Source organism: Aspergillus terreus, genomic scaffold (genome assembly GCF_000149615.1).
Source record: "Aspergillus terreus NIH2624 scaffold_3 genomic scaffold, whole genome shotgun sequence".
NCBI classification, from domain to species: Eukaryota; Fungi; Ascomycota; class Eurotiomycetes; order Eurotiales; family Aspergillaceae; genus Aspergillus; species Aspergillus terreus.
In genome coordinates, this window is record NT_165926.1 from 1,126,471 (window position 1) to 1,139,885 (window position 13,415).

At 52.9% G+C, this 13,415-nt stretch overlaps 3 protein-coding genes across 3 annotated transcripts; 2 read left to right on the forward strand and 1 right to left on the reverse strand.

Annotated features, from left to right (window-relative positions):
* Window positions 1-19: 19 nt before the first annotated feature.
* Window positions 20-2,699, forward strand: ATEG_02292 (palmitoyltransferase PFA3; the record flags this gene model as incomplete). Its single annotated transcript, XM_001211470.1, has 4 exons — window positions 20-218; window positions 300-1,499; window positions 1,725-2,145; window positions 2,183-2,699. The coding sequence occupies 4 exons, from the start codon at window positions 20-22 to the stop codon at window positions 2,697-2,699; spliced, it is 2,337 nt and encodes a 778-aa protein (XP_001211470.1).
* Window positions 2,700-2,890: 191 nt separating this feature from the next.
* On the reverse strand, window positions 2,891-8,681 carry ATEG_02293 (putative TFIIIC transcription initiation factor complex subunits Tfc3; the record flags this gene model as incomplete). The annotated part of the gene is made up of 4 exons (XM_001211471.1): window positions 2,891-6,813; window positions 6,861-7,305; window positions 7,360-8,417; window positions 8,615-8,681. 4 exons carry the CDS (start codon window positions 8,679-8,681, stop codon window positions 2,891-2,893), a joined length of 5,493 nt encoding a protein of 1,830 aa, XP_001211471.1.
* Window positions 8,682-10,184: 1,503 nt separating this feature from the next.
* On the forward strand, window positions 10,185-10,725 carry ATEG_02294 (uncharacterized protein; the record flags this gene model as incomplete). Its single annotated transcript, XM_001211472.1, has 2 exons — window positions 10,185-10,403; window positions 10,462-10,725. The coding sequence occupies 2 exons, from the start codon at window positions 10,185-10,187 to the stop codon at window positions 10,723-10,725; spliced, it is 483 nt and encodes a 160-aa protein (XP_001211472.1).
* Between the last annotated feature and the right edge of the window lie 2,690 nt (window positions 10,726-13,415).

Below are 13,415 nucleotides of genomic sequence, written 5' to 3' on the forward strand. Positions count from 1 at the left end.
CGCAATTCACTCATCCACGATGGCGACGCTCGCCGTCTCCCCTCCGTCCTCTCCGTCCTGGCCGAAACGGCGTCCCCGGGCCTGGGCCCTCCGATGCGAACGCTACTGCTGTGCAGCAGCCTCTTTCTTTCCCCTCGCGTTTGTGTACGGTTTGACTTCATGGGCGGTCTACGTTGAAGCTAGCATTGGCTTCCATCCATCGCGTAGCTCTTGGGTTGGTAAGTCGCATACGTAGACGGATACATCGGCCCCGGAGGTCCCGGAGCATCATCCCCGTTCTGACATGTCGCGCACCACAGGTGTACCATCATCTATCCTCGGGATTCTCCTCTATATCTGTTTGAATGCTTCATATACCGTTGCCGTGTTTACCGACCCCGGATCACCGCTATCCGCCTCGCGCGGGGGCAACAGTCGACATGAATACAGCGCGCTACCCGTCACCGAGCTCCCGGAATATACCTCCTTCACTGTGAACTCCACAGGCGGTTCACGATTTTGCAAGAAGTGTCAGGTCCCCAAACCGGACCGCGCACACCACTGCTCCACATGCAAGCGATGTGTGCTGAAAATGGACCATCATTGTCCATGGCTGGCGACCTGCGTCGGGCTCTACAACTACAAAGCCTTCCTCCTCTTCCTCATCTACACCTCCATCTTCTGCTGGGTGGACTTTGCCGTCGCCTCGCTCTGGATCTGGAGCGAGGTCCTCAATGACACACACTACATGGACACCTTGCTCCCTGTGAACGTCGTCCTCCTCGCCATCCTCGGCGGCATCATCGGGCTGGTCCTCAGCGGCTTCACCGCCTGGCATATTAGCCTCGCGGTCCGCGGCCTGACCACGATTGAATGTCTCGAGAAGACGAGGTACGTATCGCCGCTGCGGAAGGCGCTGGACCGCCACCGCACGGCCGAGAACGCCGGCAACAACCCACCTGGCACCGACCCAAACAGCCTCTCCCACCGCCTCCAAGACTACGGAAACCAGATCATTGACGCCCATGCCAACGCCATCCCCGGCGTCACCCGCCCCGAAGAAGGCGAGTCGGAGCTTACCCCCGCACAGCAGGCGCTCTCCCGCTCCTACGCGGAGCTCGAGCGCCAACGCGAGCACGACCGCTACCAGGACTACCTGGACGAAGAGGAGAACGAGAAGATGCCTAACGCGTTTGATCTCGGGTGGAAGAAAAACCTGCTGCATCTGTTCGGCGATCGTCCCCTGCTGTGGTGTGTGCCCGTCCGCACCACCACCGGCGACGGCTGGCACTGGGAGCCGAGCCGGAAGTTCCTCGAGGCGCGCGAGCGCGTCCGCCAGCGTCGCGAACGTGAACACGCCGATCAGCAACAGTACTACCGCGACCTGTACCAGCGCAACATGAACAACAGCCAGGGCTGGCTCGCGCCCGAGCATCACCCCCCGCCACAGGCCGCACAGCCCGTATGGACACCAAACCAGCCGTTAGATAGCTTCCGCGATCCGGAGCGCCCACCGACAGGTGTGTCGATGAAGACGCTGGCGCCGATGTCTCCGCGGCCGCGGCCGGGCGATAGCGATTTCGAGGGTAGTCCGGACAGCCGGGATCTTAACCAGGAGGGAGACGAGTGGCGGAACTGGGATTAGTATTATGATGGCGTTAGGATGTATCATATGGTAGCGTTAGTAGCGTGTCAATATCATCATTACTTAGAAACCCCCAAATAATTTCAGCCTGAATAATCAGGCATCAACCGCGTCATCCCGCCAACTGTCCAATCCATTCCAACCCCAACAACCTTCTTCCCTCTCACCATCCCTCCATTCAATCCCACCCTCAATCCCCAAAACAAACCGACACTTACAAAGATGTCCCCGGGAACCCGCCGCCTCCTCAAAGAAGCCGCCGAGCTCCGCGCCTCGCCCTCCCCGCACTTCACCGCCCACCCGGTCTCGGACAACCTCTACGACTGGCACTTCACGCTGGCGGGCCCGCCGCCGCCGTCGCCGTACGCGCACGGCATCTACCACGGGCGCATCGTGCTCCCGCCAAGCTACCCGCTGCGCCCGCCGAGCTTCCGCTTCCTCACGCCGACGGGCCGCTTCGAGGTCAACCGCGAGATCTGCCTGAGCATCTCGGGCCACCACGAGGAGACGTGGCAGCCGGCGTGGGGGGATCCGCACGGCGCTGCTGGCGATCCGCAGCTTTATGGACGGCGATGCGCGTGGGCAAGTCGGCGGGCTGGATGTCGGCGACGAGGTGAGACGCGAGTATGCGCGGACCAGTCGCGCGTGGAGGTGTGAGGTGTGTGAGCGGAGTAATGAGGAGATATTGGAGGAGTGGAGGGGGCTTTGTGGTGATGCTGGGGTTGGTAATGATGGGGATGCGGAGGGGGAAGGCAAGGAGAAGGATGAGGATGTGAGGGAGGATGGGGCCCTGGAGAGCGAGACGCAAACGCGTGCGCGGGATGTTCAAGATGCGCCGGTACAAGACCCTGTGCTTCCCCCAGAGCGAATAGAGCAGCAGGATATCCCGACCCCTACGCCGACAATAACTGCGCCCCAGACGGTGATTCCTGAACCAGCACCGCCACAGCAGCAGTTTGTTCGGGCTCGTGAGACATCCGATGGTCCCTGGCTGGATCGTGCGATCATCGGCGTGCTGGTTGCGTTGGTGGTCATGATTCTTCGCCGGCTTGCGAGGTCAGAAGATCCCTATTGATGACTCTGTTGGGCACGAAAATGATAGCGAGTGGAGTTTGGAGTTGTCTATTTATGCATATCCGGAATGATTTGGTTGTTTGTTGGGTCATATGGCAGAGATATTTAGAATATATATGAAGTCGATTGTCCTGGTGGCCTCACGTCTTATATCCCATTTTGCATCTTACCAACTAACAGACTTAATCAACATCATTCAACACCCAACACGAGCCACCACCACTCTTGTACAGCCCATCCGGCCTCTGCACCACGCCCACCAACCTGTCGCATCACTCCCACCTGCTCCAGCCACTTGAGGAGCAATTCCACCTCCCACGCCCCCAGTGTAGGCTTCAACATATTGGCCAGTCCGGAGGCAGACAACCCCGGCCGGAGGGCAACACTGCTCACGACGGCTGTGAGAGCAATGTCCCAAAGCAACTTGACAAATTGGCTGTGGATGTCGTACCACAAGGGGATCTTCTCCGGCACGGCAAGCTGGGACGCGCCGATGGTGACCGACGGTGGACAAGGAGGCGCAATGCTGGATGTCTTCTCCTGGATGGGATTTCCGTACACATACTTTCCCTTCACCGGCCGGACCTCGACGGCAAACCGCAGCTTTCCCTTGTCCATTTGTCTGGTGGTATACCCACCTTCAGTTAGGCCGTATCTATCGCGTGGAGGATCTCGCGGTCTCAAGTCCACTCTCCCCTCAGCCAGCAAGTTAATTACTGCCATGGTGTCACCATCGTCAGCCGCGTAGTCGAAATCCCACTGCCCTTGGGACCGCAGGGCAGCATCAAGGACATCCGTTTTGAACCGCGCCGCTCTTCGCAGGTCGGTGCTCTCGAATGCTCGTTTCCGTCCCAAAAGCAGGAGGAAGTAGTCTGTGATATCGTAATTGCGGCCAGGAGCGGGACGTCCTTTGTTGTTGGACGAAATGACACGCTCGGTCATCAGCGAATTCAAAGCATTCTCAAGGACGTTATTCGGCACCGTACTAAGAATCTCGCGAGCTTCTGCAGGACGATACGACTCCTCCGCCGCCACAACATTGGCACGAACCCATGTTTTGACCGCGTCCAGACGAGCTAGCTCGGTCTGGCGTAAGGTCACCTGGCCTGGCCGCTCAGCGAGAGGAACAGCAAATGGTGTTTCGGCATAAGCCGTCCGCTTTCGATATATCGTGACGTTATGGCTGCTGTGGTAGATATCGTCCAAGGATGAAACAGGCTCTTCCCGTACTTCAAAGACGCTGTCGAACTGTTCACGGGTCGCCGGTAGGTCTGGAATCTTTTCTGAATTCGGAAATTCCAGCGCGGAGTTTGCCCACTCGACCACTCCCTCCCAGTCGTAGTTTTCCAGGTCATCGTAGTTGATGGCGGGCACTTCACCATTGGCATAGGCCTCGATAAACAGAGACTGGAAATCACCTTGCATCTTGGCCAGTTGCAACCGGTGTCTAGCGACGATACTCTTTCCCCTTTCCTGCACAAAAAGCGGATCAAATTCAGGGAAACACTTAGGCACGAGATTCCAGTCAACAATCTTTCCCTCCCACCCTCCAGCTAATGTGCGGACGACGACGATAGCTGTCATAAGTTTTCGCACAAATGACCTTGACAACACATAAAGATTTTTGTGAGAGCGACGGCCAGTTTGTTGAATGGAGATTGCCTCGCCTTCATCGGCTAGCGAGGCGTGCAATTTCTCCAGGCGTCTGTTTCGCCGAGTCGTGTCAAAGTCTTCCTCATACTCAAAAGCAGGCCTCCGCCCACCCACATCCATCTCAGTATCCACATCATACCTCGGCTGACCCGGTGGTCTGGGCGCCAACGGTCGCAGAGTCCCTCCTGCCAATGCCTCCGTAGTACGCGTTGCCTTCCTTGTAGCTCTAGGCTCCGATGGAAGATGTTCACGTCGAGACATCGGCGGTTCTTCATACCCGTGGAAGCGTATATTACCAACAATTGGGGCGCTTTCAAAGGAATCCTGTACAGTTTGGTTGATGTAATGGAAGTCGGATGACTTTCTGCGGAATAGCTGCTTGTTTCGAATTTCCCACCGCATAATCGTAGCCAGATCAGTTGAGAACGTGCGGTCTGGATCCACTGGTTCGGATTCTTGATGTGCCATGCTAAACAAATCATCGAGAGAGTCAGGCAAATCAGATGTAGTATCTTTCCTTCTCCCACGTGGTGTCAATGGCTCTTTCTGAGAAACAGTAGGTTCTAAAATTCGCGGGGCTCCAAGTACTGCAGTGGTAGAAAACGTCCCGCTGCTGGCGTGAAACTCTTGCCGAGGACTCATGACCATCGCAAACGGCCATACCTCGGAAATTGGTAGATCGATCAGACGTACTCTGCGGATGCCACCAGATGACTGAACCTTCTGAATGCGCCTTTGTTTTTGGCCCTCCGAACGATCTGGTCGGGATATGGAAGTTAACCCATGCGCCGTGTCACCCTGACCGGGAGCTCGTCGGATCCGCATCAACCGGACCACGTTGGGCCCCTTGACAAGTTCTCTTTCAGAATCCAGTCGTTGCAATAATCGCCTCTGAATCATCTGACCCTTTCGCTTCTCCTGGGCCGTAACGAGAGCCGGCTTTTGATGCAGATGGACTGTTAGGCGTGGCTCGATCGGAATGCGGGAGGTAGATTTCCCATATGGTGGAACTTGTACTTTCTTTCCGGATTTCGTCATCTCCTTGTCGTATTCCACGTTCTCAGGAATGTAAAATCTGCTGTCCGTCGCAAGCATCTTCTTCTGCATGTCCTGGATGAGAGGATCATCCGGACTCAAGTCAGATTTCGCAATGATACTCTTCGTCACCATGAGGCCTTTACTGTCTTTCCCGCTGAATGTAAATTGCCGCAGTGTTCCTGCATCAATCAGGTGTTTTACTGTGTTCCTGATTGTTCGGAGATCCGGCTTCTCCTTATACTTCAGCTTTGCCCAAGCAGTCGTGAACGGATACCACAGTTCGGTTCCCATGGGGAAAGCACCCCCAGCCTGTTCCAATATTTGCATGACGATCTTCCTCCGCTGGAAGCCAATTGAACCACTCATGTGTCCTCGCAACCCACGCCCCTTCCCTGTGCTCGAGGCAGGAGCCGGTGAGGAGGTTGGTTCGGTGGATGCTGGTGTGGCCGTCGGCTGCGCCGTGCGCATGCTGCTTGGGATACTGGCGGTGGTGGGTGGAACAGCAGTCGGTGCTGTTGCCGGAGGATCAGCTTCAGCTAACCGCTTCTCTGTTGGTGGTGGAAGGAGATTCGTGTCGTGCGTCCCTTTGACAGGTTCATCTGTAGCACCATCATTTCCTGGCACAACGACGGAGCGCCCAGCTCCATATTCACCCCGAACCTCATGATGGGGCCGCTTTGAGGGCATCTCTGTGCCATTATCTGTAGTGCGAGCTTGCGTCTGGGGGGCTTGAGAGACATTATCTCCATCAGGAGATTCTGCTCTTTTTCGTTTCGAACTCCTATTCCCGTTGGCACTAGGATGAAGTTCAGGAGTATCAACATCCATCGAGGCTGGTCCACCTTCCACAAAGCGACGCTGCTTTGAGACTACCGGTGACTCGGTGTCGGAGTCCCTGCCAGAAGACAAATGCAGGGGTCGCTTGGTACCTCTCAAGAGACCCGTATCGGATGGCCCAGCCGCAGACAGCGAAATGTCCTGTCCTGCATCTGATTCGGGACGATCGCCGTCCTCCCCGACCTCCTCGACAAACCAGGGCAAGGATGATAGCTTCGGTGATTTGAAGACCGCCACTCTGCTTCTCTTTGGACGCCCCTGTCTCTTTCCTGCTGGCCTACGCCGCCCGAGGGGGGTGAGGTACACCCCAGGGTTCGGTCGCTCGATGAGGAGAACGCTATATTCTGTGTAGGTCTCGTCCAATCCAAGATGTTCCAGCTTTTCTTTCTCGGACATCCCGCGAAGCAGATCTTCGTTCTTGATCTTCTTACGGCGCGCGACCGTCGGCTTGGAAGCTTCAGGTGTGTTCTCCATATCGATATCTTCAGGCTCATGATGTTCAAGCTTGACCCTGAGTGGTGTGCTAGCTTCAACGGCCCCACGTCGATGGTGATCGGCGGCAGAGGCTCTTTGCCTGATACGCAATCCTGCTTCGAATCAACAAGAGTCACTACACTGATACGATCTTGCTTACCGTATGTACCATCCTGGAGTTGCACCACGGACGGATCTGTAGAAGTAACGACATAATCCTGCGGTTTCACAACTGCCATGCACTCCAGAAGAGATGCATTGCCATTCTTAAAAAGCTGAGACTTGGGTCTAGCCAGAGGTAAGCCATACCCATCGACTTCCGGCACAGCATCCACCGGGGGGGGACGAAGGTTATTTGCTTTGGCATTCTTAGAAATAAATTCGACGGCTTCCCACGCTGCCTCGCCTGCGTCGACTCGCTTCCGAAAATTGACAGCCGAATAATGGATATAATGGTGTATAGTGCCGGTCATTGCTGTGTCTCGCACCAGAGCGAGATGTCTCAGATGGAGGGGTTGAGATAACTGCCAACACTCGACTAGACGGGCCAAGACGTTCTCCAAAGGCCTGCGATAGAGTCCACCGAAACAGCTTTTGATGAGATCCTACATGCCGAGTGGTTAGATGCTGACGGCTATGGATGACATTGAGTTGCTTACCAAGCTGATCATTCCGTCGGTGCCCGCCTGATGGACAATATCAAAAATTTGGTTGTGAAGGACACGGTCCGGCGTCCAGCATGGAATAGTTCGCCCAACATCCTGTACGACTTGCCCTTGCTGCAGCACGCCATTTTGCAAAGCCACCGACGGCTGTCCTGTATCTGTCACCATCATTTCCTCGTCCAGTTCGGCACTGTCCTCTTGCTCGTTATTGGTCAACGAATCTATGCCGAATTCATAAAATCGCTCGTAGTCTTTCTCGGTTGGCTCTCGCACGAGCATGACACAGGGATGGTATTTATTCACCGTGTCCGCATACTGCGACAAGGCACGGACACGTTTGAGCACCCCGATGCGCTCGAATTTGCGCAGGGTCCGCGACAGAATCCTCCATCGCCAGCGGTCGGCGAAACCAAGCAGGTTCTTCAGATCATTACGGGAGAGAATCTTGTGTTCGCGGAGAATACCGAAGAGGTCATCCATGAACTTGTGGAAATCAATCATTTGGTTTTGGCGATCGGCGGACTCGGACGCCGATTCAGGCACACTATCCTCATCTTTAAGAAATCGACGCAGCGTGCACAGGCTCGTTCGGGCGGACTTGATCTGGACCGCTCGTTTCTGTATATATCCTTTGCGTTGTAATGTATCGGTCCGCTTCGGGACAGACCGTTTGTCCTGACCACTGATTCTAACCAGATCGGTCTGCGCGATACCCTTGGATTTATGGGACGCGATGATGGACAGGAGGGCGAATTCAGTGGGAAAGACCTTGGTATCATCCGGCTCATGACCGGTGAGTGCTAGCCAGGTTCTTTCCTTTGATACGAAGACTCGCAACGGCTCTGCGCCTTGCGCGCGACCTTCTGCATCCGCGAGGGTGAGATGGTTTCCCTCCTTGTCGTGGCCCACGGAGACTTCGGGGTTTCGAGTCAGCCACGTCCAGACTTTCTCTTGGAACCGTCGGTCGACGGTATGAGTACGACTTGATGCATGTTGAGCTGGCTTGGCGTAGAATGCCTTGGTGGACTCTAGGATGTCCGCGGGGGTAGCACCTGGAGGATGTCAGTTGCCAGTGTAGTACTATGGCAAGGGAACTAAAAGACGATCATGGGGTGCTCATTGGGCGAGATGGACCTGCACTGAAGGCGATATGCATGATTGGTTTGTCATAGTAACGAGCCTAATGCATGGCCCTAGTGCATGTGGATCGCTGAAACATGAGAAGATGCAAAAAAAAAAGACGACTGACCTTGGTCACCACAGAGGGCAATGTCGGCAAGAAGATAATCGATTAGATCGCGAAAGCTAGGGGCCATGATATTGACATATTTCACAGACCTGGAGGAGCTATCCTGTCAGTTCTGCGACGGCGATTTGGGAAGGAAAATGTTGAACGCGATGAAGCTGAAGACGCGGTTCGAACGACTGTCGTGGAGGAAAATCTGGCGGCGATATTTTATCACGTGATGGCATTGTGCGCAATGACTCATCTGCGCATAACTCGGAGTCTTATGTTCCTATTCCGTGCAGATCGGCCGGGTCGATCGGGAAATCCAGCCGTTTTTCTTCAATCGCCACTCACCCCATACAAACATGACCATGGCATCACTGCAGAATCATTGCGAGGATACTGTGTGGAGATGAATTCATGTCTTCTGGGCATGCCATTCAGATAACAAGCCCCGTACACAATCCCACCCCCCACCTGCGTCGCTCCTGAACCAAAACACGCGGAATGTATACATAGATGACATCACCTCCTTACGTCAGGCAAGATCCGGCGCCGCCGCCAGCAGCCAAACCAAACCAAACCATCCTGGATATCAGAACCTAAAAATTAGGAGAATCTGTTGCCGTTGTTTCCGGTTCTTTTTCAGTTTCCTCTTCAACTTGTGCCACTGCAGTTCCTGACTCTTGATCCCCTCTTCTATCAACCACGATTCCTGACCCAACACCCCGTCCGTCATGCGCCTCTCCATATGACCTGATCCGTCCCTGCCGGCTTTGTTTCTATCTCGCCATCCTCGCCACGACCAACCCAATCGCCCCGGATTGTTGGAGAACGCGCATCGTCCATGGAAGAAGCCACGCTTCCAACCGATACGTTGGAGCCTCCTCCGCTCCCTTACTCCTTACATACTCGCAAGAAAGCGATCGCAATCTTTTGGACCTTGTTTGTCATCGATACTCTTGCGCAACCGTTGATTCTCTATTGGACCCTGTGGCAACTGACGGACCTGTCGCTTAACTTGGGTATGTTCAATATCCTTTGCGCTGGCTCCTGTACAGACCATCAAGACTATCTCTAACGCTTCTTTTAATAGTCTTTACCATTGTCACCGCTTCTCTTGGGGGTGTCTCCGTCTTCGAGTATTTCTATCGTCTCTATAATCTCTTCCGCAAGGATTCCCGCACTCGACCATTGAATGCACGGAAATCATGGGTTCGTCTTGTTCCCCCCTTCTTGAGACGACGGACAAATGTTGACGGCACCTAGCTGGATTTTTTCCAAATCAACTTTACCATAGTTTGGCTGATTCTGGCCGTGGAGCTCATCGTGTAAGCCACATCACGTCAACTTCTCATCAGATACTAATCGATGGACAGTGGAACCGTTCAGCCGGAACCATATGGTAGCTACATCTGCATTTCCCCTCTCTACTCGAAGCTTGCTAATTCATACTCAAGTGAGGCTGGTTGCCATGGTCCTGCCTAGCGTCATGTTCTATTTCGGTGTCGTATATCTAGCTCTTGATATCCTCCGTCTATGTGGATTCAAAGCGCCATTCCGCATCTCCTCAACCCCCAAGGGCTCCACCATGCCTACCGCTCTATACGTAATGATCGAAGATGTCGTCGCCGTTGACGGCGGTGGCGGCCAGATGTATCGATATGCGCTCCGAACCCGGTATCTATCCAGTCCGTACTTCCGACGGATGCTTGTACAGATGAACTTCTTCTGGACTGGGGGATCCATCGTCTTTGCTGCTGCATTTACAGCGATTATCTTCACCGTCTCGGAACCAGTCGCCTTTACCGTAAGTGCCTACAGTGGCGTATGCCCGAACAAGACGCTAACCAGCATCGACATTCCAGTTAGGATGGACCTTGCCGTTTGCTTGGGCAGGAGTGTGGACTATTATCACCATTCCCTGGGTACAGAGCGACCTCCGTCGCGAAAAGAAAGCTTGGCGGGAAAACCGAGGCCAAGGAGGCATCCGTTACACAGACGACATCACAGCGCCAACCGACCCGACCCGACTCGAAACCGTACACGCCCATTTGCCGAGCTTCTTCCCCTGGGGACGAGAGAAAACATCGGCACCAGCTTCCCCATCCGAAGAGCGTTCGACTGCATAAGCCCTTTAGGAGTTACGCATACAGCATGTACATTATTGGTTGACTTGATTTGTTTTAGCCTTGGCGTTTTACCCAACCATTGGAATGAAATACACGATATATCTCCAGAAGTAATGGGTAGTGAATATGAGGTTATGAGAGATTATGGCGTTGACGAAATTGAAAATTATGTGTTGTTAAAGTTGTACCTTACTTACGTGGCTCGATACCCAGGACCTCCATGCGTTTTACAGCGACACTAAGGATGGACATCACCGCCATGCCTATACTTATGTCTATCCTTTTAGCAAGCAATCTTTAGAACACTACTTCTGAAAACTATAACATATTCCGACAGTATGTACCTTCTACTACTGAATGGTATGTAGCCGGTATATTACCTAGTTGCGTCCTTTTACCGCTATACTATGGTTCTATGGTACGAGATACCAAAAGTAATGAAATTCAAAATCGAGCCTTTGCATTCGCAGGACAGTACAGGGAAACCTAAGAAAATAGGGGAAACCTATACCAAGGCAGAAAGGATAACCTGTGAGAGACCTAGATGTTGAAAATATCTTCCCGAAACATCCTGACCATGAGGAACGGCCGTGTACAACTCCATCTGAGTTCAACCACGCTGTCAGTGCGCTCAACTAAGGCTGTATACTTGTACAGTGGGAGTTAGCCCAATATTATCAAGGCATCTGCCAAGACAGTTTCACCACTTACGCCATTAGCCACCCCAGGTCCCTCTGTTGGTCATCTTCCAAGTATAATCGGCCGTGGCACCCTCGTTCGCGTCGCGCTTCTGTTGGTAGGCTCATCCATTTGTAGTCTTCTTGAAATTACCATCGGCAGTAGCTTCATGCTCTGCGTTATGGTTCTATACATTTGGACGTCAGTTAGAGACAGAGCTGGGTGTCTGGGCAGCATGGAGATGGGATGTGTACCTCCTGGACAGTTGGAACGGCCACTGCAACAGCCGCCAGCAGAGTAGCGACCAAGATAGTAAGCTTCATTGCTGCGTTGATAATGACCGCTCAGAAGTATCTCAGGCTAACAAGAGGAGTCGATGTACAGGGAGAGAAGGGAGTGGTTGAGGATGAAGAAAGAACTTGATGGTGGGGTTACAGGTCCCCTTTATAGCAGGTCAATGACGGCTCAATTGGTATATCCTAGCATAGGATATGCAACTCTCGCACGCCTAGACTCTCTTAGTCTTTGATCATGTTCATACGGTCGAGCGAGTTCACCGTCAGCTGCGGCCGCCAGTGGCTCATTATGCAGCCCTTGACGCTGTGACATACTCATGCTCAGCCGGAAGTCAAGCTGCAACCTATCATAACCAGAAGATCCCAATCTCATTCCAGCTGAAGCACATCATTGCTTTGTAGCAACATATTCCCTTGCTCTATATATCGGTGGTGTAACCGAGACTTGGCAGATCTCCGGGCCGAAATACAACAAGGGTAAGCCAAATCCCAATACTCAGCAAGCCACTCAGTGGAGGACAAACAAGCATTGCCCTATATGGAACTATCCACTCCACCAGTAGTTGGTGATGTCCACATCCAGGTGTTTATCGGAAGCAATATGACTTGGTCCTGAAGAATCCCAATAGGAATACATCACTTGCAAATAGCCTTATAAGAATCACAAATATCATATACTACTTTCTTGTGCCAGAATCCCAGAGATGCTGAGGAAGCCCTCATGTAAGGAAAAGACATTTTGTACTCCACTTCAGCTCGCCACAGTCAAAAGCAAAAACTGCAAGGGGAAGGGAATTCTTCGGCTCAGTAAATCTCTCGTCTCACACATCCAGGAAGCATAGTGGTCGATGTATCCTCATAACCGCAGCAACTCAACCCGACCAAGTGACCAAGTCAAGTCCAAAGTCTCCTGAACAGATGCCTTCAAGTAGCTCGCATTCCAGCTTCCGATCCGAGGAGACCGAAGAGAACAAACGACCTTTGATTGAGGAGAACGATGGATATATCCCGGTGAATAAATATCAGTCCGAACGGAGGAAATACAGACGGGCTATCATGCTGCAATGGGTTCTTGTTGGGGGTTTTGTGCTAATAATCCTGTTCATATCACTGAGCAGGAACAAGACTTATTATATTCCAGATGAGCTTTATTGTGAGTTCGATACGCACAGCCTTTCCGAAAATATAAACTCATCCATTCAGCCCCAGCACAAAGTCTGGTGAGATATCATAACATAGTTTTTGATGCTGGCTTTGGGAATCTCACCAAGTACATGGGGTACCCATCCGAGGAAAACAACCGTCATTGGGAGGATTTGTATAACAGTTGGTGTTTTTGAGCCAGGAATACACGATAATGATATTGACAATCCTTCAGACCCCGCGATTATACAAATCCCGATGGACCAGGCATCCAAGCTCCCTGTCCAGACGGTCCCTCTTCCAGAAAATCCAGGATATTACGTGGTCGGGATAGACGTATTCCATCAGCTGCACTGTCTGGTAACTATCCTTGCCCATCTATTCTCTACATACTACCCCATTGACATATAAAAATACAGAATCAGCTTCGTCTAAAGGTCTGGCGTACGGATAACCAGACAGTCCACCATGGCTCTCACGACGACGGTCTTCAGGATATGGAGCACAAAGATCACTGTATCGACTCCATCAGACAAAGCCTCATGTGCTCATCAGATATCTCTACCATTATCT